General features: G+C 39.3%; 1 protein-coding gene across 2 annotated transcripts in view; it reads left to right on the forward strand.

Moving 5' to 3' along the window:
- Positions 1-26,932, forward strand: part of LOC132379600 (disintegrin and metalloproteinase domain-containing protein 12-like) — a 364,937-nt gene that overhangs the window by 317,728 nt on the left and 20,277 nt on the right. For both annotated transcript variants that reach the window (XM_059947703.1, XM_059947705.1), the window contains 4 exons: positions 2,553-2,748; positions 8,014-8,122; positions 18,905-19,103; positions 22,191-22,268. In XM_059947703.1, coding sequence (XP_059803686.1) covers positions 2,553-2,748; positions 8,014-8,122; positions 18,905-19,103; positions 22,191-22,268 — 582 coding nt within the window. The remainder of the gene's footprint in view (positions 1-2,552; positions 2,749-8,013; positions 8,123-18,904; positions 19,104-22,190; positions 22,269-26,932) is intronic.

Genomic DNA, 26,932 nt, shown 5'->3' on the forward strand with positions numbered 1-26,932 from the left:
ACCACATTTTCAAACCTGCTCTCCGCTCCACATTGACAAATACACTACTGCACAAAACTCTTAGGCGCCCTAGCTATATACATGAGCCTAAGACTTTTGCACAGTACTATATAGCAAACAGAGACTTGCATACTTATCATTGTGAACAAATGCGATATCCTCCTTGCAAGTAAACATCAGCAAAGGCAGTGTCTGTAGAGGAACATCTGTCATTTCAAAACTTAGAACCTTTTCTTGCCACTGAAAGAGTTTGTCAAAGAAACAGTTATTTAGAGAAGAAAAAGCATTAGAAAGGAAGAATATTAAAAAAGCAGAAGAAAAGAATTGGGATAGTTTCTGTAAACCTAGCCTGGAAATAGGAAATGATTAAATTGTTAAAATGATATTGACCAAATGCTAAAGGAAGCACAATGGAAAGAAGAATGTTGTCATTCAGCAGTAGCATTAAATGAGCCCCTATCCTTTGCACAAGAACTTTTTACTGCCCATGTGTTTTTCTCTTGCCTGCAGTTCTTTTTCAAATAGTTTTCGCTTGTGATATCTTCCAGTTGTGACAATGAATCCTAAAGCTAAAACACAGGCTTCCACCCCACAGATTCGACCTGCCCTAATGAGAATTAGGCCATCGTTACTCCTCCTTCCATCTTTCTCATCTGGTTTCATTGAGCATCGTTTTAATGTACAATGTTCATATGATCAAACGGTAAACTTATTGAAAAGACTTCCGCTGTTGTTCTGATGGCATTCAACTTCCAAAGGCCACATTCATGCCTGGTCTGAGATATATAGTAACCACATTAATCACTGTGGGTGTGGTGTAAATAGATAAATCTCAGAGGCCGGTGGGAGAGGAGGAATTGATTCAGTTACATTCTCCATTTATTTTGATGTTTTAAATTACTGACAGCTGGTTTAGGAATTGTTAGTATGATTAACATTTCACCTTTATGTAGACACCATTATTGTACGTAGAAATCCGGACATGAAGAGCGCATGATTTACCTTTAATTAAATCATTGCTAAGAAAGAATTTCTAAACTTTTAAAGTGCATTAACGATACTCGAGGCCCTCTGCTGGTGGAAGAACATGAAACTCTTTCATTATGTACTGGAAGCACACTGATTAGCCTAATTCAGCTGTTCCTGAGATGAAAATTGCCTGGACCAGATTTCCCTGGACCAACTGCTCCCAACAGTTACCTCAAAAACATGAACTCAGTTCCAACATGAAAAATCAAAGGAGCAACACTGCACCGGTATTTTCATTCCAAAACAAGTGAAAGCGGGTCGCTGGGTTGCCACTTGCCTCCCAGTTTCAGTGCTGACTGAATCATTTCTGATGATCAATTTCCGTGAACTGCCAGCTTGGCTTGCTGTTTGAGGTTTTGAAGGCCAAAGAATGAGTGCTTTTTTCAGATTCTGATGATCAGAGGGAGCTTACTAGATCTCTCTGATCCTCAAATCCAATCCTGCAGATAATGAGGCTTTCACAAAAGGAATGACATGGATACTAAACTTGGCTCTGACGTTTCTTTCCGAGACACTTTTAACTACAGCCCATTTACTCTCACCCTCTACTATATCTCAGGCCTATAACTTTTTTTTTAATTGAGTACTGTGCAAAAGTCTTAGCCACATATATATAGCTGGGGTGCCTAAGACTTTTGCACAGTGCTGTATTTGTCACCGGGGAGTGGAGAGCGAGTTTACAAATCTGGTGGGAGGAAAGGATGTTTGGAATGGCAATGGTGGGGTGTGGGACAGGTAGCAGGGAAGGGGTGTCAGGAGCAAGGGGGTGGTGTGTGTGCAGACACACCCAGCCCTGAGATGCCAGGTGAGGACACTTATTTCCAAACAACTGTATCTCTGATGCTTCCTGTTTGCTCCCCCCTCCCTTCCCCTTTTCCCAACCATAATACCCCTTTCCCTGCCCTGTTCCCACTCTCAGTCCACAACAGAGACCCATATCAGAATCAGATTTATAATCACTCACGAATGTCATGATTTTTTTTTGCGGCAGCAGTACAGTACGGTACATAAAATTTCTACAGTACTGTGCAAAAGTCTTAGGCCCTAGCTATATACTTTTCCATAGTACTATATGTCTATTTTTTACTTGGGATATGGGAGTTAATGGTAAGGCTAGTAATTATTGCTTTATAGCTGATTACTTAGAAAAAGAGGCTGAAGGGATGCTTTCTTATTACTACCATAACAAGTTTAATACAGAAGAGTCGCTTATTATGTCACTTCAAGTGACAGTTAAGATTAACTGAGTTCGTTTGAAACTAAAGCCACACATATTGTGAATTTGACAAACTTTGAACACCTGGTTTCGTTTCTTAAAGAATGTGAGTGAATAGGCTGGTTTTTAATTTGTTCAAAATGTTGTTTTGAATTAAATGAAAAGATTCACATCTACTCTAAGGTGTTCTTTTTTTCTTTTTTTTGCAGAACAGGACTTCATGCTGTTTGCTGACTTCAAACTGATCAATGCAGCTTCAAACACATTGACTCACTTTGTGCTTTATTTTGTTGATGTGCATTTACAGTTGAAACCTCCAGGAACCCCTTGCAGAGATTCCAGCAATTCTTGTGATCTGCCTGAGTTTTGCACTGGAACAAATGCACAGTGTCCAGCCAATGTATATCTACACGATGGGCAACCATGTTATAAGAAGGATGGCTACTGTTACAATGGGATTTGTCAGACTCATGAGCAACAGTGTATTACGCTATGGGGACCAGGTACTTCGTGGTTATTTAAATCTATCTACAACATTGCATAAGATATCATATTATTCACTTCTGTACAGAATGTTTTCAAATTGGAAGATGGAATTTTGTTAATAATCTATAACATATTTATAATGTGTTTAAGGCAGGTCAAGACTCATTCCTTTTATGTTTTGAGTTCAGTTCTCAACTTCAGTCTAATACATTATCAAATTGCTCAGACTAGTGTTGATGATAGTACACTGTTATCCCCAGAGAATGAATTAGTCTATACAAAAGGTCTGGACAAAATGGAGGCATAGAATGAGATAGATTCAGAGCAGAGTTGACAGGGCATCTATAAGGTGCTACCAACCATTGACAGCAGTGTACATGTACATCATCATAATAAATATCCTCATGTCCTTGCAAGTCTCTCACCCACCATCACTGTCAAAGCACAAGGACATCTCTGATTCGAGAGCTTTGCAGCTGAAAGAGCAGGCACTGGACAGACCCAAATGAATTTACGACTAACTCACCAGATTAAAGCTCTGGAATCCCAACACATCTATCAATGAAAGGCGGTAGTCAAGTGGTAGTCGTTCAGATTCAAAGAAGACATGCTGCTGTGCAGTTCAACTGTGAACACGGAAGTGGCTCTGAAGTCCCAGTCTGGAAGCACAGAGTCCGGCACAATGGGGGCACTGGAAGTCCGTTGTTGTAATAATTGTGGCTGCTGTTCTGTGATGCTGCTCATGCTTTTCTATCAGTTTTTGGCAGCGCCTGTCTTCAAAACTGGCGAAGGCTTCATAGCACATATTACAGCTATTGCCCAGGGGTGTTTCATGGACATAAAGCACAACAGGGCCAAGCTAACACAATACCACACAATCAGTCTACTCAGCAGCCGCAGCTTCTAGTTCCCTTGGCTGGATGTCTCGGTAGCGTAGGGTTTCCTTCACAGTGTCTTTGTAGCGCTTGCGTGGACGACCTTGAGGTCTCTTTCTGGTCTCCAGTTCACCAGAGAGCAGCTGGCGAGGCATACGGTGGTCGTCCATTCTGATGACGTGTCCCACCCACCGCATCTGGGCTCTCATGATCAGGTAGTCAAGCAAACAGCTAATAGTCAGGAGCATCTCCTTCACGTCAAATGCCAAAGACCAGGATGAAGCACACACAGCCACGTTCAGTCAGAAGTAAATGGATGTTCCACCTCAGTTTTCTCCGGATTCCCCCTCTCCTGCCATTGCAGAAGCCAGTCATCAACCAGTTCAGTTCATTCCCCATGAAATCAAGAAATTGTTGGACACACTGGATACAAAAATGATTGTGAGACCAGACAATATACTGGAGGTAGTGGTGAAAATCCACTCCCTGGTCAAGCTGTTCCAGTACTGATTTATTAACACAACAATGTGAAAATATTGCCCAGGGGTGTTTCATGGACATAAAGCACAACAGGTCCAAGCTAACACAATACCACACAATCAGTCTACTCAGCAATTTAAGACAAGTTATTGAGAGTGACACTCACTTTGCAATAAAGCGACGGTAATGCAGCAATAACATTCAGACCCACTCCACTCCACGCGTTAACATGATCTTGATCCAAACATGGATCAAAGGTCAGGATTCAAGGTGTGAAGCAAATAGTGTCTCAAAGCTCCTGAAAACTGAAGACAATTTGTTTATTATTGGCTCATATATTGAAGTGAAGTGGAAAATTTCTTGCATGCTATTCATACAGATTATTTCAAAACATAATTACACTGAGGTAGCACAAAGACAAAAACAAAAAACAGCAAAAACAATAACAGAAGGCTAACTATAGTGCTATAGATACAGAGAAAATTCAGTGTAGGTAAACAATAAGGTGCAAGGGACATAATGAGATAAATTGTGAAGTCAAGGGTTCTTTGCATACAAGAGGTCCATTCAAGGGTCTTATAACCTGGGATAAAAGCTGTCCTTGAGCCTGTTGGTGTGTGTTTTCAAACTTTTGTACCTTCTGCCCAATGGATGAGGGAGAAGAGAGAGGGAAGAGCCTTTAGGTTGGCTCCTTTCTTGAAGCAGCAGGAAGTGTAGACAGAGTCCGTGGAGGAGAGGTTGGTTTTTTGCTGGACTGAGCTCTGTCCACACCTTTCTGCAATTTCTTGTGGCCTTCGGCAAAGCCTCTGGTTTTCTATGGTGCATGTATACCTTAGCACTGTTGATTCATACAGGGTTATGTGCTGCACCCTGCTTTCTGAAGTCATCAATCAGATTGTTTGTTTTGCTGACATTGAGGGAAAGGTTGTCTTGATATCATACCATTGGGCCTGCTATCTCTTTCCTCAACTCCATATTATCGTTGTTTAGGACCTGGTCCAGTACAGTGGTATCATCTCCAAGTCTGTGGGTGGAGTTGGATCAGAACCTGGTCATATAGTCATAAAGGTATACAGAGTAAAGTGAGGGGCTGAGGATGCAGCCTTGTGGGGCACCAGGGTAATCATCACGGAAGTGTTGCTGTTTATCCTTACTGATTGGTCAGAAAGTCAAGAATGCAATTGCAAATGGAGGTGCTGATTTCCAGGCCTCGGAGTTGGAAGATGAGTTTATATGTAATTATGATGTTGATTATAAAGATGTAGTTGATAAATAGGAGTCCAGCTTAGACATCTTTGTTGTCCAACTATTCCAAAAATTAGTGTAGAGCCATGGAGATGGTGTGGCAGGAGAGTTTCAGTGGGTCAAGGTTGCCTGAGAGGTTGTAATTGATGTATACCAAGACCAGCTTCTCAGAGCACTTCATGATGATGGAGGCCAGTGTCATCTGGCGATTGTCATTAAGGCAGGTTACCTTATTTTTCTTTGGCACCGGGCAATAGTGGTCTTCTTAGAACAGGAGAGAACATCAAATTGAAGTAAGGAAAGGTTAAAAATGTCTGCAACCAGCTAATTACAAATCAAAAGATCCCTTGCTGAAGTTGGTGGTTGGAGGTAAGTGCAAGAATTCTTCAGGGCAGGACCTAAATGCTAACCATTTTTGTCTGCTTCATCAGTGAGTATCATAACTGATGATTGCATGATATTCAATTTCATAGCATAAAGAGACGGACCACACTTGCATGCTACAAGATCTGGACAATACATTCTGATTGTTAAAATGCCTGAACAGATTAGGTATGGCCAAGTTATTCCCCATAGTAGGGGAGTCCAGGACAGGGGGGCATGACTCCAAGATTGAGGATTGTCCATTTAGAACTGAGATGCAGAGAAATTACTTTACTCAGAGGGTGGTAAATCTGTGGAATTTGTTGCCATGAATGGCTGTGGAGGCCAAGTCATTGGGTTATTTAAGGCAGACTCAGATAGTTTCTTATTAGCCAGGGTATCAAAGGGCATGGGGTGAAAGCAGGGGAGTGGGGATGACTGGAAGAATTGGCTCAGCCCATGAATGAATGGTGGAGCAGTCTCAATGGGCCGAGTGGCCTACTTCTGCTCCTATATCTTATGGTCTTATAAAACCCGCCCCCCCCCCCCCCCAGGATGGGCTGATAATCAGCAAGTAATATTTGTGCCACAGCTATGCCAGGCAACAATTATCTCTAACAGGCAAAAGCATAACAATCTGCCCTTGACATTCTATGGCATCCCCATTACCAACATCAAGCTGGGGCTAATCATTGAATAGATACTTAGCTGGGCCAAACACAAAAAACGCACTTACTGCTAGAGCAGTTTGCAGGTTAGGTGGGTGTGAAGGCTGACTCAGCTTTTGACTCTCTAAAGACTTTCCACTCCATTGGAGTAATGGTCCTATCAAAACCCAAACTGCGCACCAGCGAGTAATTGATATCAATGACAACATTTTCTTCAACCTTGCTAATATATGAGTTGTGATTGTGGTTGTCTTGCTTTTTGGGAATAAGACCTACTTGGACATACCAAGGCACAAGTCAGGGGTATAACAGAATTGTCTACTTTTCTCTAGCAACATTCAGAACAGTCAATACTATTCAGGACAAAACAGACCACTTAATTTGTACCTCATTCAGAACCTAAACACTCATTCCCTCCAGCACTATTACACAGAAAATGATCTGTGTTTCTTGGTCTCTGTGCCATCTACAAATTGCACAAATACTCACCTAAGTTACTCTGTAGAAACCTCCCAAAGCAGCAAACTCTACCACAAAGAAGGACAATGTTTACAAGTGCATGGGAACACTATCACCTGCAGCTTCCTTTCCAAGTTACATGGCATCTTTTGTCAGAAATATATTGCAGATTTCTTCATTGGTCTTTAGTCTAAATTCTGGGACTCCTTTGTCAACATCATCATAGGAGTATTTTTAGGTGACATTTTTTGGTGGCTCAGGAAAGCAGTTCATAAGCTTCTCCACAATGTTGTACAAGCAATGTCCAAATCATGAAAAATGAATAATTAAAAAAGATGTTCAATTTAATTGGTAAAAGACGTTAATTAATTTCAAAATAATCACATAAGCAACTTGAACCATAGACAACTGGGTCAGCTTATCCTTTCATTATCCTTTAGTTCCAGCTCCTATAGCAGCATGTCACTTTTAGAAGGTCTGCTTCTAACCGTAAAGTTCCTATTGTGAAGATTCATAGAAACAAAATTTATATTCATCTGTATCATACAGGCATGAAATTGGTTTGATTTCAATCCTGGTCAAGGATCAGATGCTTATCTGAAAAAGAATTGAAAAAATATATAATTGTTATTTTTACAAGGCTTGGGATGAATATTATAGAACTCCATTATATATGGAATTCAGGTATGTGGCTTACCTAATCATCTGCTATAGCTACCCAGTTCTGACTTACTCCTGTAAGAGATGAGTTTCAATGGTTAGCTTTTGACAAAGGAGCATTCTACCATCATGGTTGATGGACAATTCGTCTGTAAAAAAGCACTTTTATACACAAAAGAATGTTTTCTTGCCTTGTAGAGAATTCTGCATGGTGTACTGCGTGAGAATGAAATTAAAGTATAGAATGTTCAATTTATGACATAAACTAATTTACTTTAGTTTGCTAGATATTACTATATATCATTCAATGCATTTGAAAAGTGTAAGTGCTACCCGAGGTGTTGTTCAGTCAAGTTTTTTATTTTATGAAATATTGTTACTTGATGTGAAGAAAAAAGAATCAGATGTTATTCTTTCATATACTGTTTAATCCTGCCTTTGTGGAAAATGAAAAAGAACTCAATTTCAGTACTTTATTTCTTTGCCTTTCCAAGCATCCATAGAAATGACTTGCAATATTTCAACTCTTTAGGTGCCAAACCTGCCCCTGGAATCTGCTTTGAAAGAGTAAACTCGGCAGGCGACCCATATGGTAATTGTGGAAAGGACTCATCTGGTTCATTTGCAAAGTGTGAGATCAGGTACACACAACATTTTCAACATGTTACCTTCTTACGCTCTTGTCTCATTGTGTTACAACATGCTCAACATAAAAGCAATAGGTTGTGGCCAATAAAATGATTGCAGAAAATGCAATATACTTCTACAAATTTCATTTAACTTTTATTGTCAATTATGTTTTTTTTGCTTCCGCCCCCCTCCCCAGTGATTATTAGTTGCTTCACAATTTACTGCAGGGTGCAGCACCTTTTTATCAGATGTTTTAATTACATTAGATCTGTTTCATAAATGGGATAATTGCCACTGAAACGTTAAACCATATTATGAGAAGTTTGGATGCATGTAGATTGAAGACAGTAACCTACAAGCTAAGTGTTTTAAATTGACATGTCTGTTCCACTTTATTGCTTTTGCAATATTGGAGCACTATTATCCAGGATTTTTGTCTCTCCCTTGAAAATTTTTCAATTTATTGAACGAATGCAAATAAAACCTTTTATTTTCCAAATGATGCATTCCATTTTAAACTTGGTAAACTATTACAGCAGTTAAAGGGACTTAAGTTTACTACTGTGTAATAAAAAGACAAATTTCCATAAAAATCAATTGAACATGCAACCCAAATATTTAGTTTTCATCTCCTTCTATTTCCAAAGGACTAACTTGAGCCTACATCCATAGTTTCCATTTTCTTGATTGCCATAGAAGAATTACTTATCCATTCACTCAATATTAAAGTTCCCCACGAATCTGTGGAATTTCCACACTATGCATTGTTCAAACAGAATACAGTAGTGAGGAATTAGTTACTCAAGGACTCAGAAACAGCTTCTTTCCCTCTGCCTTCATATTACTGAGGGCTCCATGAATCCAGCAACACTACCTAATTATTTCTTTTATTTTGCATTATTGATTTATTTTTGTAATTTGTTAGTAATTTTATGTCATTGTATTGTACTGTTGATGCAAAACAACTAATTTTCTGTCATCTAAATCATTACTAATAATTCTGATTCTGTAAAAGTGGTAGAGCGTTAAAACAGAAAGGTAGGGCATTTAACATTTCTCATTTGAAGAGTATAAAGAAAACAAATTAAAATAAAATATCTAAAATAACTCATCAACACAAGAGATTCTACAGATGCTGCAGATCCAGAGGAACACAATCCTGATAGAGGGCCTCAGCCTAAAACATTGACTGCTTAATGGGCTTCCAGCCGGGTAGAGATATCGACTTTAACCAACATTTCGATGAGAGACTGCCATCTTCGTCAACGATGAGGTCTAGGCATGTCTAGTCCGGTGGTATACACCCCTGTTGTCCATCCCTCCTGATTGGTTAGTCCTCATCTAATCAGGTTTCCACTGTCACACCTTGTTTACAATCGAATTCGTTCTTAGAGCGAGGCATTCGGCTTTGTTAAAATTCTTTTCCTCTAGGTATATTTCAATGGCTTCCTCTGACAAGTGGTCCCAAAACCCACTGGCATAGCACAGTAGTTTTGTGCCATCGAAGTCAATTGTGAATGTTATGTTCTGCTACCACCAATTTCTCTGGGTAACCCAAACGGATACACCTTGTATAGTGTCTGTCAGCCAGACGGTGGAAATCCGCATCAAGCAGCATAGGAGGTGTATCAGTTTTGACCTTTTGCCAGAACTGGAAAGAGCAAGCAAATTGGTTTTCAGTCCTAGGGAAGGAGGAAATTGATGTGTAAAACAAAAGAACTGACCTTGATGGGGTGAGACCAAATGACTTAAAGTGGCATTTTGAACCCTGATATCTTTCCTAATCTGCTTGATATGTTGCTGACATTTCTGTGCGACATACCCAGCCAGTTAGACTATTCTGATGAGAAGAGAAAACATTGGTTTGAAAATTCAATATTGAGTCTGTTTGCCCAGGCAGAAGGTGAGGTGCTGTCCTTCAAGCTTGTGTTAGACCTTGAAATAGCTTTAATCTTTAATTTAGAGATACAGCGCAGTAAAGGGTCTTCAGCCCTACGAGCCAGTACTGCCCCTAATACACCCACGTGACCAATTAACCTAACCCATACATCATTGGAATGTGGGAGGAAACTGGAGCACCCAGAGGAAACCAACGTAGACAGATGGAGAACATGCAAATTCCTTACAGACAGTGGTGGGAACTAAACCCGGATTACTGGCACTGTAATAGCAATACGCCACTGTGCTATTGAAGGAGACACGAGACAAAGGTTGGACTGGGAGTGACATTGTACATCAAAGTGACAGACGAGCAGAAGTTCATTTTCTTTGTGGACTGAACATGGATGATCTGCAAAGCAATCACCCACCCTGCATTTGGTTTCTCCGTTGTTACGGAGATCTCATTGTGACCATTGAGTGCAGAACGTTAGATTGGACGGAAGGCAAGGATATCACTGCTTAATGTGAAAAGCCTGTCTGGGTCCCTGATTCATAGGAATGGAGAAGTCCCCTAAGGTGGTTAATGATCAGTTGTGATGGAAGAGCAGAGAATGGCATGGGGTCTAACCCAAGGATTCTGAAGGATGACAGGTGAGAGGAACCTATGCCTGGAGATGGAGTTTTATAGGAGATGGTGGATATAGCAAATACTAAACTATTAAATGTGAGGCTGTAGAGAAGGAACGTGAAGACTAGAGGAACTCTATTCTTGCCTTGTTCAGAAAGAGGGGTGAGAGAAGAGGTGTGGGAAATAGATGAGATGAAGTCAAGGGGTTTGTCCACTGTTATAGAGGAGAAGCAGTTGTTCTGGAGGAAGAAAGACACAATATGCATCTATATGGAATGTTTCAATATTGACCAAATGTGAAGAAGATGTAGAAACTGAGAGAGTGGAATGGAGTCCTTTCAAGAGGTAGGAGAGAAGGAAATATTATCAAGGTAGATGTGGAACTGTAGCTTGTAATGCATGTCAGTGACATGCTGAGATGGAAATGGACAGATCCAGGAAGAGAAGAGTAGTGTTAGTGATGGACCTCGCAAACACAAGGGGAAGTGGCAGCAAAATATTGATTTTGCTTTTGTTTCAGACTGAGGGCAGGAAGCAGCTTCAGTGCATTCTTCATTCCTCTATCCATGAAAAAACATCTACAAATCCATCTTAAACACAAGAGATTCTACAGATGCTGGAAATCCAGAGCAGCACACGAATAAAGTGCTGAAGGAGTTCAGCCAGTCAAGCAGCTTCAGGAAGGGGTACAAACTGGCCGGTGATAGGTGAAACCTGCTGAGGGGGGACGTGGGTGGGCGGGAAGAGTGCAGATGAAATGATAAGCTAGAAAGTGATAGATGAAAGAGGTAGAGGCTAGGGAAGAAAGAATCTGATAGGAAGTTCATCTGCAGGTTGCACAGCTGAAGTGATTGTTTACATCGAAACAGAATTTGTAATCCTGTCACGAATACCTTTATAAGTCCCCATTGCCAAAATATATTGGTATGACTTGTTTCTGATCTTTACAATGAATCCACATCAATTTTCCCTCCATTTTTGTGTTCAGCTCCCAGAAGGCTCCATTATAACATTAATGTAAATTGATAAAACATAACTTTTTGATTACAACTGCACTATCCTGAGTTAATGCCTTATCTTAGCAGAACATTCCACATTGCTTCCAAATCAAGTTGCATTGTAGCTGCTTTCCTTTGCAATTGGTGTAGTATTGTGTAGAATTGAATGTTTGAAATCAGGTTTGCTTTTTCCACCGGTGTTCAGAATCAGAATATATCTCCCTCCCTGCATGGCTCATCCCGTTCACTCAATAAACTTTTCATGTGTCTTCATTAAGCTCTGAATTTCCAAAACACATTGAATACAAATTGTCCAACTCCAGCAATATCTCGCAATCCTTAGCCATACATGCCCTTTCCGTCTTTTCTCCATGTTCTTCCTGTTGTTGATTTTCCAACATACCTAGCCTGCCTTGGGTTAGTTAAGCAGCTTTGCAGATCTGTAGCTACTTTCATGAGCAATGTTCTCTCTAAATTTTTTTTAACTGCAAGAACCTGCCATTGTTCTGGGCAGGAGTTTTTTTTACGTAGCCTGAAAACTGGGTGCCACTTTAAATGTTTAAATGTTAAGAAAACGTCAGCTGCGCGATAACATAGGCTGCGTGCACGGAGCATTCTAGTAACTGCGCAGCCACGTGCCCACACGGCCTAGAGTTCATTCTGACTCACATAGTAACTGCTACATCTGGCTGGTCTCCTGGATTCAGCTTTAGCAAGTCTAGAAGGATTATCTTCTACGAATGTCAGCAAAATTAAGAAGGTCCCCATGGATTCCTCCTACTCCTGATTGCATGTAAATAATCTGTACTGGTCAACTTTTTCATTTCTATGTGGGTTGGCAATATGCTGGCAATCATTCAGTGCATTCTGTGTGGTTCCATTTGAAGGATTTATGTTCTGATACAATTTTTTCCCTTGTGACTAATAAGAGAAAGTAGTTGCTTTTAGCTACAGTGCTTTAATCTGCCGTAACTGGCTCAGTATGAAGTCATCCTTACACTTTTACTCTTCTTTAGTTAAGTTAATTGGGTGGAAATCCACTCACTCAGGACTTGTACCATATAAGCTCCCAGACACTCAGTGCACGGCCACATGCTATCTCAACTGAGAGAGATCACATCAGCATTCAGCATCCTGACTCAGGCAGGCCATCAAAATTTTATAGTTTTATCAGCCATCATTGGTTCTGGTACCAAGTGTAAGACTTCCGTTCTAAGTTAATAGATCTAATTATTTAAGTTCACAGGGTTTCTTTGTTAGCAAAATTTTACCTAGATTATTTTACCACCAATTATAAAAATCAAGGAATTTTAAAACCCAGTATTTTATCTGCGATCAGCACTGCAAAAAGTTTTGTTTTGGCATATTATATTTTATTTAAGAAAGTGAAAGATAGTGTCAGGCCAGCATTTTTTACTGTCACTCTCTCCAGAGAGACAAGAAGGTTCTGGAATTTCCAACAAGAATTTTATTGCTGCAATGCAGTAAGCTCATGATGTAACCATTAAAGTGGTACTCAGTGAACCAACAATCAGAATAAGGTCCAGTATCACCAGCATATGTCATGAAATCTGTTGTTTTTGCAGCAGCAGTACATTGCAATACACAATAATAGAAACTGTGGATTACAGTAAGTATATATATTAAAAATAGTTAAATAAGTAGTGCAAAAATAGAAATAAAAAATGTAGTGAGGTCATGTTCATGGTTTCAATGTCCATTCAGAAATCAGATGGCAGAGGGGAAGAAGCTGTTCCTGAATCATTGAGTGTGTATCTTCACACCTCTGTACCTCCTTCCTGATGGTAGCATTGATAACAAGGCACGTGTGGGTGATGGAGGTCCTTAATGATCGATGTTGCCTTTTTGAAGCATCACTCCTTGAAGGTATTGTGGATGCTGGGGAGGCTAGTGCCCTTGATAGGGCTGACTGAGTTCACGAATTTCTGCAGCTTAATTAGATTCTGTGCAGTAGCCACCCCCACCCACACACCCCTCCCCCCCATACAGTGATACAGCCAGGTAGAATGCTCTCCACGGTACATCTAGAAATCTGCAAGTGTCTTTGCTAACATACCAAATCTCCTCAAACTCCTAATGAAATATAACCACTGATCCTGCCTTCTTTAAAATTGAGTAAATATGTTGGGCACAGGATAGATCCTCAGAGAAAATGACACCCAAGAACTTGAAAGTGCTCACCCTTTCCACTTCTGATCCCTTTGAGGACTTGAGTGTGTTCCCTCATTTTGCCTTTCTGAAACCCGCAAACTGTTCCTTTCACAAGATAGTCATTTTGTTCATGGCCGATATTACATGATGTGCATCATACATTTTGAGGATTTTATTTTTTAAGTTTAAGCTTAACTGTGGGAGACGGCCTGCTCTACATCAATTTAAGTACAATTGGCTAAGGCAAAACTTGTGATTAGTCGTAAACTATATGTACAAAGAGGACTGAAACTTTTGTTGAACATTTGCTTAAACAATTCAGGTGACTAATGCCAATTTCAGGTGGATCTATCTTGAACAATTATTGAGTTCCCTAACCATTAAGGCTTGCATAGTATTTCTAAGGCTTGCAGAACACGAGCAAGCTGAACGCCATTCTCTCAGTGAAATAGTTCACATATTGTTAAGAGCTTATTTAAATTTGAAACAGTTTCATAGAAGGACCGTGTTCTACCAAAACTGGGCCCAGGTGGGTGAATTCCACAATGAATAGAGAAAACCTTTCAACCAGGAAAATTACTTTTTGAAGCATTGAAGCAGCAACAACTGATTTCATTCCACTTCAGAAAATTAACTATCGTGTGGACTATTGTAAAAATATCCTAAATCAATTCTGGATGTCTATGCATGAATTGTTGAAAGGAGCAGCAGGAATGTTGTTTCCATAGATCTCTTGAATAGTCAAATGATATTTCAATGAATATGATAACATTGTGAGGTACCTTGGCCTTCACCCTGTCAGAATGTTTCAAGCAGAGAACTGTGAATTGAAGTTGCTTTGAACTTTAGGGCTAAGTCAGCTTTTGGGTTGACTCACAACTTAACTCAAGCAATAAAAATAGAAAAAAGAACAATCATAACTTCCTTGGTAGATAATAATACTAACAACACTAACCTTATGGTCCCAGGAAGTATAGTTTTAATTTTTAAATGTAAGAATACATTTGAAAGACAAAGTCATATTTTTGAAAACCCTGAGAAAGTTTCTACATGGATAGGAAATACTAACTCCAGTTTGATTTCTGGTCATGGTCCTTCATTTTAAGTAAACACTTGGAAATTCAGCATAACTTTGTTTGAGGTTAGCTGTAAGATGCTTGGGACTTATTTTGTTGTAGAAGTAGTTATGAGACATTAACTTGGGTACAATTAAGGCATGCCTGATACCTAATTTCAGTACCTCATCCATGGCTAACAAAACTATCCAGTTCTGTCAGGACCCCAGCAATTTTTTTTTCTTTGCTTTCCACAATGTCTCAAGATGCACTCAGTCTGGCCCTGGTGACTCCTCCACCCTTACGCACTGCAAAACATTTAATACCTCTTTTGTAATAACAATATGCTTCAGCATGCAGTGTTCTCACTAAAAGAAAGTTAAGATCAGGTTTTAGAGGAGCTTCTGGCAATGTAGGCATGAAGGTAACATTCAGATAGCAATGTATTTTTTTCAAGTGGGATGGTATGTGAATCGGTGATATCCCTAAAGATATTCTTAAGTATACAACTAATGGATGGCGCAAACTCTGAAAGTGGAATAGACTGAGACTTAAGCACAAGAGATTCCTTAGATGCTGCAACACAGGAGATTCTAATAGATTGAGATTTCCCCTTTCTAGAAATGGAATCAGTATTCCTAAGCTCCTGAGGTTCTGTTAAACATAAGCAGATCAGGCAGCTAAAGTTTGACAAGTACAGAGGCTGTTCTAAGCATCTTGTCATCTGAGCTTCTTGGATATATGCAAGTACAGCCAATAAACCAAAAGCCAATAGAAGGTTGTAAGGTTTATAGAAGGGAAATTAGATACAGAAGAGGAGACAATATGCTGCAATCATAAATAAAACACATCTGGTGTATTGTGCAGAGGGTTGGTCTTTGGATTTGAGAAAGAATGTAAATACATTGGAAACAATTCAGAGGAGGTATACCGGACCAAAAGCCTGGAATGATCTGGCTGTTTTATGTGAGAATAAAGAGATTAGCTTCATTTGTAACAGGTACATTGAAACATCAAACATACAGCGAAATGTGTCATTTGTGTCAACGACCAACACATTCCGAGGATGTCGCCATGCTTCTGACACCAACATAGCACACATACAGTTTACTAATCCTTCCTAAACTATAAATCTTTGGAATGTGTGAAGAAACCGCGATATCCGGAGTAAACCCACTCGATCGTGGGAAGAATGTGCGAACTCTTTACAGACAGCAGCAGGGAGGCCGAAGTGCTGGCACAGTAAAAGGTAGAATAAACAGACTTGTATCCACTGGAGCTTAGAAGAGAGAAAAGTGACTGAATGAAACATACAGTTTAAGTCTTGATATTGCAGATCTCTGATCTAGAATCTAGAACTGCAGGTCACTCTGTAAAAACCCATTTAAATCAGAGGCGAGGTTTTTTTTACTCTTGACAGATTGTGAGTCTTATGGGGGGGAGGTTTGATGGTTTTGCCTCTTCTTGTGCAAAGGGTCAGGGGAGAAGGGCCTTGGGGCATCAATGTATCTATCATCCACCCTGGGGTTTCTTGTTTCATGGATGTCTGTAAAGAGTACAAATTTCAGGTTGTATAGTGCATACATTCTCTGATATTAAATTAATCTTTGAACATTTTCAGAGCTTTCTTCTTCAAAGGGAGAGTCTTTTCAGACAGAACTGGATAGAGGAAAGGTTACCAGAGATACTGAGCTGCGGTTACATTCAGATCTGCCGTGACCTTAGTGAATAGCAGAGTAGGCTTACGGAACTGAGTGACTACTGCTGTTAATTTGTATGTTTGTATGTACAAAACTGAAATTTCTGCTTCAAATCACATCTTTAAAGAACATGGGGAAACTTGTTTATGCCTAATACATTGAGCAAAAGTCATTCCACTTGAGAATTACCGTGGAAGATCAAGAGAAGTTGCAAGACTTTTGGAATAGGCAGAACATTAAATGGGGGGGTTTGCAGGATCATCTGCACTAATAATCTGAAGTATTGCAATATGCCTGCACAAGAAACATTAAGGAAGACGCAGCTCTCCAAACACTGGAAAATTGAAATATCTGTGCGTGCCCTCGGAGCAAGTATATAAGACGATAAGAACTAGGAACAGAATAGGCCATTTGGCCCATTGAGTCTGCTCCACCATTCCATCATGGCTGATTTATTATCCCTCTCAACCCGATTGTCCTGTCTTCTCAACATAATCTCTGCCACTGCAACTAATCAAAAACCTATCAATGTCTGCCTTAAATATATCTGAGACATCACAGTGCTATCCAATGGAAGAAGTAAGGATTACAAGTATTATTTTACAATTCCTATGGTTTTGTAAAGGTCATACCTGAACAACAAATTAGTTTATCACATCCAAGGGTTTTATGAAGATTAACTCATATAACTAATTAATTGATCAAAGCCATGGTCATTCAAAAGGAGTCTTCAAAAGAACCCAGGGACGCAATAGCTATTCTGTCAATTAAACTACTCAACAAGGCACACTTATTAAAATCAACACACACACAAAATACTGGAGGAATTCAGCCAGTCAGGAGCATTTATGCAAATGAATAGATAATCGATGATTCGGGCCGAGACCCTTCTTTAGCACTGAGAAGGAAGGCGGAAGACGCCAGAATAAAAAGGTTGGGAGAGGGGAAGGAGGCCTGCCGGAAGGTGATAAGTGAAGCCAAGGTGGTAGGAAAGATCAAGGGCTGGAGAAGAAGGAATCTTATAGGAGAGGAGAGTGGACCATAGGAGAAAGGGAAGAGGAGAAGACCCAGAGAGAAGGAATAGACACATGAGAAGAGTAGGAAATGGGGGTGGGGGAGTAGAATTTGTCTAACAGAAAGTAAAATCGATATTCATGTCATCAAGTTGGAGGCTGCCCAGATGGGATATAAGGTGTTGCTCCTCCACCCCATCTTGGCACGATAAGAGCCATGGACCAACATGTTGGAATGGGAATGAGAGTCAGAATTAAAATGTTTGGCCATCGGGAAGTCCCGCTTCTGGCAGATGGTGCGGAGGTGCTCGATGAAGAAGTCCCCAGGTTTATGACAGATCTCACCAATGTAGAGGAGGCCCCATTGGAAGCACTTATTAAAATGCAGTCTGAGCGTGAAATTTCTCTCTAGGACAAACACAAGAACCACAACTTTGTATGCTTTTGGATTTAGACCTTTTACATTATTTATAATATTATTTCAGATAAAACTTTTTATTTTGGAAAAGTCAATGTAAGTACTTGCACCAGCATGCCAAAATATACCTGAACTGCTGAATTTGCTCAGTGGAAGCGTTCTCCATGCAAACTGAAGCCACTTGCTTCAGGCTTCATCATTTATTCAACATGCAGGAGCCCTATCATTTATTTACTGTATCTGGCAGCTGAGGCATTAATAAAGTTTAAATGAGCTTCCAGTCAAAGGTATCAGTGAAGCTAAACAAGGCAAGTTTGCAACATACAGTACTAAGGGAAGAAGATAGTGTGGTGATAATTTCTTTGAACTCTGACCCATTTAGTTTATTGAGATTACTACAAATTAGTAATAGTTATGAACTTTTGCAAATGCCACTAACCAGCAGAAGATTATTGCAGAATCAGAATCAGGTTTAATATCACTAGCATATGTCGTGAAATTTGTTGTTTTCGCTGCAGTGAAGTGTAATGCAATACATAATAACAGAGAAAAAAATTAATTACAGTAAGTATGTATCTTAAATACTTAAATAAGTAGTGCATAAATAAAAATTTAAAAGAACTAGTGAGGTAGTGTTCATGGGTTCACTGTCCATTCAGAACTCGAATGGCAGAGGGGAAGAAGCTGTTCCTGAATTGTTGAGTGTGTGCCTTCATGCTTCAGAACCTCCTTCCTGATGGCTGTAGTTTCACTATTTATGACAATAATTTCATTAGCAAAGGCTCTTTTGAACTTTGCTAAAAAGATACTCAGCAATTAAAATGATAATTGTGATCAATTGCATTACTTCGATGCTTTTGTTACGCTTTTCACCCATTTGATTGACATTCCCTCCCATTTACGCCAGTCACCTTTTTCTTTTTAACAGGGATGCTCAGTGTGGAAAAATCCAGTGTCAAGGAGGAGCAAGTCGGCCTGTTATTGGGACAAATGCAGTCTCCATAGAAACTAACATCCCTTTGCAAGAAGGTGGAAAGATCCTGTGCCGTGGTACTCATGTCTATCTAGGTGATGATATGCCTGACCCAGGACTTGTGCTAACAGGCACCAAGTGTGGAGAGGGGAAGGTAGGAAAGATCCAGCATCAGCAACCAATTGAATATTTGAATTAGATCATTGCCATTAAAATTTGTCCTTTTTAGCAGATTAAAGCATGGACTTGCATTGGGAAGGTGGAAATAAAAGCAATCTGACATCCCAGATCATTTATAAATGAAAATGAATGGGGAAGCAAGGTAGCGGAGTGGTTAGCACAACACTTTACAATGCAGGCGACTCCGGTTCAATTCCTGCTGATGTCTGTAAGATGTTTGTATGTTCTCCTCTGTGACTGCTGGGTTTCCTCCGGGTGCTCCAGTTTCCTCCCACAGTCCAAAAGTATACTGCTCAGTAGGTTAATTGGTCATTGTAAATTGTCCCATGATTAGGCTGGGATTAAATTAAGGAATTGTTGTGTGAAGCGGCTCAAAGGGCCAGATGGGCCTATTCCGCACTGTATCTCAATAAATAAATAAAGTCCATTCCTTAACACCTTATACCTTATGTATTGTGAATATTCAATATTCAGTAGATTCAGCTCCAAAGAGCCAGAATTTTGATGAATTTGGCTCAAATTGCTTGCTGAAATGGCATATCCTTTACAGCCTGTCTGCGTAAATCATCTGCTTCACAAAGTCCGCAAGAAGAGGATAAAGGAGGCTGCAGGGTTTTTGGCAAAGAACATCCCTCCTGTTTCTCCTGGATCCACAGCATAAACTTTTTTTCCTTTTTTCTGTCTTATTGATGACCACAAGAGATTCAATGTTGGCCAGACTTAATGGATGTGAATTTTAATATACTTAGGAAGCTCAGACCAGCTTAAAGCATATAAATATTTATGAATTTAGCACTGGAACTGACCACTTTATTGAATAGTGTAGGCTTTCTCCCTGCTAAGCCAGTGTCCTCAGCCCCACTTTCTACACGATTTACTACTGATCTGACAAGTCTGCTATTGCTACTATTAATAAGGGAGAAGAAGGAAAAAAGTTTGCATTGACAGAAAAACTTCAAGCATCACAGGACATTCCAATACAGAGCAGAGCCAGTGAAATATCTCTGAGATGCAATTGCTCACAGAACTGATGGAATTGCAGCATTTCCCAATGCTTGCAATAAGAGGCCACAAACAGGAATAAAATAATTGTTTGAGTAACTGGCAGAAGGATAAAAATTGGCCACTATATTGGGAGATCTCTCTCACTTAGCTTGAAGTCATACCATGATTCAGTACTGCGCAGAAGTTTTAGGCACATATATATACTTAGCTCAGAAGCCTAAGACTTTTGCAGCGTTGTTGTAATTTTATGTACTTACTATACTGCTGCGTCAAAAAAAACAAATTTCATGACGTATGTTAGTGATGATAAACCTGATTCTATTATGGACTGTAATTGGGAAGTGGGCAGCGAGAGAGGAATCATTGTTGGGAAAAGGGAAAAGAGGGGAGGAAACGGGAAGGACCAGAGAAACATTCTGTAATGATCAATAAACCAATTGTTTAGAATCAAATTACCTTGCCTGGTGTCTCAGGGCCAGGTGTGTCTGCACCTACACCACTGCCCCCCCACCCCAGCTTTGTCTTGTCACTCCTCTCTGCCACCAGTCCTACGGTTCTCCACCCTCACCATTCCCAACATCCTTTGCTCCTGCCAGATTGACAAACTTGCTCTCTGCTCCATGTTGACAAATACAGTACAATGCAAAAGTCTTACAAACCCTAGCTGTGTGTGTGTGTGTGTGTGTGTGTGTGTGTGTGTGTGTGTGTGTGTGTGTGTGAGTGAGACTTTTGCACAAGACTGTATTTGTAAATCCCCTTGATTTATGCCCCATTGGAAAGTTAGTACTTCCCTCACTCCCTCAGTGTCACCGGAGATGCTGTTATCAGATATTACTCGCACACATTGCAATATGACAGAATGCAGATGCATGAACTCAGTGATCGAGCAGTATCTGTGTGTGTCGAGGAACTGGTGCCTGGCATTTTAGGTCAAAACCCTGCATCGACCAGGATTGGAGAGGTAAGATGGCCAGTGTAAAGAGGAGAGAGGGAGTGGTGAGACATGCAGCAAAGATGATAGGCAGACTGAGGAGGGGTGATGGATGGTGGGCAGCTTGAGCCAAGTGGGAAAGTGGCAGGGTGGAGTTCAGAGACAGAGGCAGGTGGATAATGGATGAAGACGGATCAAAAATAGAAAAATAACGAAGAAAGATGGAGCTAGGAAGGCGAAGGAGAGGGGAGAGGTGGAGTTCACTTCTCCATTTTCTACCTTCTCTCTCTCCTCCTGGAGAAGGATGAGGTATGGGGATGAGGGAGGCAGATTTTCTTGTATTGTTGGGGGAGGAAAATAACATCTTACATGAAGTTCCCCTAAGATGAAGTTCCCCTAAGATAGTATAGTATCCCTACATGTTTCATGTTAGTATTACAAAATAAAATATTACTGAAGCTCCAAGAAAGATACTAACTTGGATGCCTGCCCTGAGTTTTCCTGTTTTGGCTTAAATTTTGGTATTTTAAAATCTTAAAAAAAAGAAAGGCAATGTCTTTTTATTATTACAATTGCAAATGTAGTGGGAAAATGTACAAAAAGGTAAACATCAGGGTTGTAGTAAGTTTGATGTAACTTTCATTTGGAGTTTTCTGGGACTGTCTTTCATCCTACAGCAAGTGTTGCTCACTATCTCTTTGCCTGCTGCCTTCGGATCCCTGAACACCACAGATTTGAAACCAGTCCTCATATGTTAGATCTCAGCATGGACTCACTTCCTCCTGATCTCTGCAGTGTCCTCTCAGGCTATAAATGCTCCATGAATGCTTTTGATCACCTCTCCTTATGTAACATGTTTATTACCATGGTGTTTTTATTTTAATTCGAGCTCAATGGAGCATTTTACTGTGTTTTCTGCATCAAAGGGATTTGTCATTGTTGTTCAAGCTACTTAAAATAGGGATTTCTATGGACTATTATTCTACATAATACCACAGAAAAGTTGTTAAGTAGAAAGAAATTCAAATATTTTAGAGAGCCTGCACTTCTAGATTAATTTATATGTAATCAAATGTATTCATGAACAGTTACAGTATAATAACAGAAATATTTCTGCTTTTCCAGATCTGTCTAAACCGACGATGCCAGAATATCAGTGCGTTTGGAGTTTTAGAATGTGCTTCTAAATGTCATGGTCAAGGGGTAAGATTGTGCATTATCACTTTTTATAAAACACGTTTTAGTCTTAATACTAAATGTAAAAAGGCTCTCTGTGAAAATTCTTTGGTCACTTAAGCTTATTCATGAGTTACACTGATAAGATCATATTCCATTTAATATCAAAGCACTTCCATCAGCAAAATCAGTTCAAGTTTAATAGCTGGTTTTAAAGGCCAAGTTGTTCTGTTCATTTTTAAGTCAGTAGCCATCCAAATCAGATCTTGTTCTCAGCTGAAAATATTGATGAGATACTGAATTGGTGACGCATGCTAAATGGCAGACTAAGTCTAACCTTGCAGACGATACTAGCAAGACAAAATTTTAAAACTCAATGCTTGTAATGTCATATGTAGAATATAAGAACTGGTTTAAAAATGAGATTGGCAAAAGTAATGTAAACATATTTTCATCAGCAATGCCATCTGGTCTGAAGTATCCTTCGATGAGCTTTATCATATTTATCATATTTGGTTTTGTACCTGACTGTAACATCATAGTTATGAGTGTATATGGATTCCTGAGTGTTGCATCTCAACTATTTCTAACTAATCATCTTTCAGGTAAATCTTGAATTTACCTTTTACTTTCCATCCGCATTAAATTTTATTCCCAATCTTCATATAACCAGCAAACCTGAGAGTTTGAATTTCAAGCATGAGATCTGAGTCATTAGTTGAGATCCAGCATGGTTCCCTAGGGAATGACACCAGTCACTCTCACCCATTGGAATGATCATACCATACAACCAGTCTCCTTTCAGTTTCGTAATTTGCCTCAGTTCCACAAGCTTTAGCATCTACCTATTTACATTCAATTGTCTCTTACTAGTCTGGACAAATGAAAACTTCTGTTGAATGTGTTTAAGTAACAGAAACATTACATTCAAAGTATATCTAAAAATCATTCATTACTTACAGAGAATGGAAATGCTACCTATTACATCATCGTCATTATGTGTTGTGTTGTGTGATGTTGGCGATCATGGTCTCATCATCAGGATTGTTCTTGGCAAACTTTTTTTTCACAAGTAGTTTGCTAATGCCTTCTTCTGGGCCATGTCTTTACAAGATGGGTGACCCCAGCCATTATCAATACTCTTCAGCGATTGTCCGCCCGGCGTCAGTGGTCGCATAGCCAGGACGCGATATACACCAGCTGCCAATACGGCCATCCACCAGCTGCTCCCATGGCTTCCTGTGACCCTGATCGGCGGGCTAAGCTGGTGAAGCACCTTGCCCTAGGGTTACCTTCAGGCTAGTGGACAGAAGCAGCACCTTACACCTCTTCTGGTAGAGACGTATCTCCACCCACCACCCATAGCTTTAACACTAATTCTACAAATTACAACAAAATAAATTTATATATTCAAGTTAAGTTCAAATAAAGCAATATGAGAAATACTTTTAAAAGTTATAGTAGCATTTCCATCTTATTAAATATGCAGTATCTCAGTTAATAAATCTCTTTAACAAATATAATGGAATTTTAGGTCTTATAATAGGGTATGTAAATATGTAAAAGTCTTTATATAATGGTGAGTGTATGTGAAATCTTCACAAGAGCTCAGTTGCCTTTACCCTGCCATAGAGTGCTAGACATTATTGGGAAAATGTTTGAAGCTTTAGCGATGGTACAATATAGTTTCAATTAAATTCTCTCTGGTAAAAGATAAAAGCAACAAATTAGGAAAGGTTTAATGACTTGAACCATTTCTTTATAACAGCAGAATATGGTGCAATATGATAAAATTATATTCAAGTTATGTCTAGAAGGAACTAGTCAGCAGATTATTCCTAGAGTTTGATAGACCAGGCGTACAAAGGATGGAAAGCAGATATCAAGAGATTTATTTGCACCGTTCTGAATTAAGGATTAATGATTGGCAGATAAAAGAAACAGAATTAAAAGAGTAGTAGCCCAGCAAATGTGAGTAGAGCTTTTGCCTTGCATGAAAGATAAATAAAAATATGCAACTTCCATGAGCTGATGCAAATTCATTACAACAAAAACAACAAATATTGATGTTCATCGTTATTTGTTAATCAGTATTATTTGTTTCCTCCCTATTTTTATAGTAACTCAGCTTGCAAACTGTTTCCCTTAAAATGAATACTTCATGCAGATGTAATTCATCTTCCTGATACAGGGCTATTTCATATTCCAATATGAACACTAATCAAAAGAGAGAAGAAAAGCATAAAGATCAGCACCTCTCCAATTATCCCTTTTTTGTTCTGTTATGCAATGAACTTCTCTGGAAGCACACGTTGCATTGCAAAATTTTCTCATTAACTAAATTCAATCTGATTTTGAATAAAATGGTTGGCATGGTAGCGTAGTGGTTAGCACTACGACTCACAGTACCACTGACCCGGGTTCAGTTCCTGCTGCTGTCTACAAGGAGTTTGTACGTTCTCCCCGTGACCACGTAGGTTTACTCTGCATGTTTCGGTTTCCTCCCACAGTCCAAAGAAGTACCAGTTAGTAGGTTAATTGCTCATTGTAAATTGTCCCGTGATTAGGCTAGGGTTAAATCGGGATTTGCCAGATGGAGTGGCTCAAAGGGCCAGGAGGGCCTATTCCGCACTGTATCTCAATAATTAAACATACAAATAAATAAATAGCAATGAACCAAGTGTTATCATTGCTTTTTCCACCCCAATCCTGCACAAATTCTTGCGAATTAACCAGGCTTAATGAGTAGCACAAAATGCCTTTATGCCATTGTTCCTTTGAACCTATTTTGGGGGAGAATCAATTCGGATTAAAAATTGGTCAGAATACATCATGCATATATTGAACCATTATTTATTTATCTTGTATATTGAGGGTGCTTTTCAACCTAGTGCCAGAGCTTAAAAATAAAATTTTAGTCAGGCAATTTTCCTTTCAAAGGAAGTGGGTAATTTACTTTCATTCAATTGGAAAGATAATTGCACAGCTTTCCACATTCATTCCTCAGCTCAGTCTGTTTTATGCTCCACCAGTATGTTGAAAATTAACCCCATTTACTTTCCCAGTAAAATTAACATCTGGATTAAAACTTGACCCATTATTGTAATGTTACATTGTAAGATTGCCAAAATGTAATTATTCCAGTTAAAAACTATATTTAAAGAAAAAAGATCAAGCCAAAAACTTTCACAAACTGATTAAAACTGAGCTAACAGTGTTGATTCAGTGGGCAGAATGGCCTAATTTTGCTCCTAAGTTTAATGGTCTTACACTCTTAAAATCTTTCTGAGACATTACTAAACTATGCTAAAAATTGTTCTCATGTTATCAGTTTATGTTATCATTATCAGTTATGATATTAAAATCTTTTATTTTCACTTGTTCAAAATCCTGCTTTGGCTGAATTTCTTATCTATCCATTGTGCCACTGCTCTGGTTTAATTCTAATCTTAATTTTTGCAACACGTATTTCAACCCAATGATTGCTTTTTAAGTGTGAAGATTTAAGAATGCTACAAATTCAGATTAAAGCAAAAAGTAAACATCTTTTAAAATTTATTTATTTGCTGAAATGTATATTTTGCTGAATTTCAGTCTTTCGGAGTGAGAAAATTGACTTTTTAAAAGCTATGTGTACCTTATCTTCAAAAAAAGAGTTTTTATGTGTTTTTATATATTATGCAAAAGATTTTGACCAACACTTTGCAATCCTTTATGGATTAAAGTTTCTGTTTTTCCATTGGCTCGCTGGCTCAAGCCTACCAGAAGAGCCAAACACAAATATATATGATTTTCCATATAATGTAATTATGATTTTAAATTAGATGGGAAAGTTACAAGCAGTCTGCAGTTTAATTTTAGATATATGTCGCCAGTGTGCAAGGCTTCTTGCTAGGAAAGCAAAAGCAGTAATCTGCCCCTTCTGATACTGCTGAAATAAGCAGGAAACACTTGGCAGGTGAAGGAAGGGACAGTCTGAAAATCCAGTTCCCATTCCAGTGGTTTTCCAGTGGTTTTATCCAGCATTCTATCCCATTTGAAACTTACTTCCCTTCCCCCCGTTTTCTTATCTGAGTGAGACAGCTAGGATATACTGTAAGCAACAATGCTTGTGCGTGGTAGTGTAGTGGTTTGTGCAATGCTGTCAACTGTACAATCAGAGTCTGATTTTTGCTGCTGACTAAGGGGTTTGTACTTTCTCTCCGTGACTACGTGGGTTTCATCTGGTTTCCTCCACATTCCACGTACTTACAGTGAGCTGTGGGCATACAATGTTGGCATAGGAAGAGTGGCAGCACTTGTGGGCTGTCCAGCACAATCCTCTCAGATTCTACTTGTCACAAAAAACACACTTCTCTGCAGGTTTTGATGTGCAAATAAAGCTAATCCTCATCTCTTTATAACCTGTCCGCAGTGTGGGTTAAGTCATGAGAGCCTGGGTGTTCTGGATTAATTTTAGGTGGTTTAATCACCCAGGGATGTACATAAGGCTGGAAGACACCCAGGAGTCATGACATCCTTCCCTATTAAAAATGTGTCCATTTATGTACATTAAGTGCTCCATATAGAATTCCTCTACAAAATTCATGAATATTTTCTGGAAGCCTCTGCAGCCGCTATTTTTCACAAAAGTTAGTGTCCGTCACCACTGATTGAATGTTCTTGCAAGAAATTGCAGTTATGATCTTCAG

The sequence above is a fragment of the Hypanus sabinus genome, chromosome 22, assembly GCF_030144855.1.
Source record: "Hypanus sabinus isolate sHypSab1 chromosome 22, sHypSab1.hap1, whole genome shotgun sequence".
NCBI classification, from domain to species: Eukaryota; Metazoa; Chordata; class Chondrichthyes; order Myliobatiformes; family Dasyatidae; genus Hypanus; species Hypanus sabinus.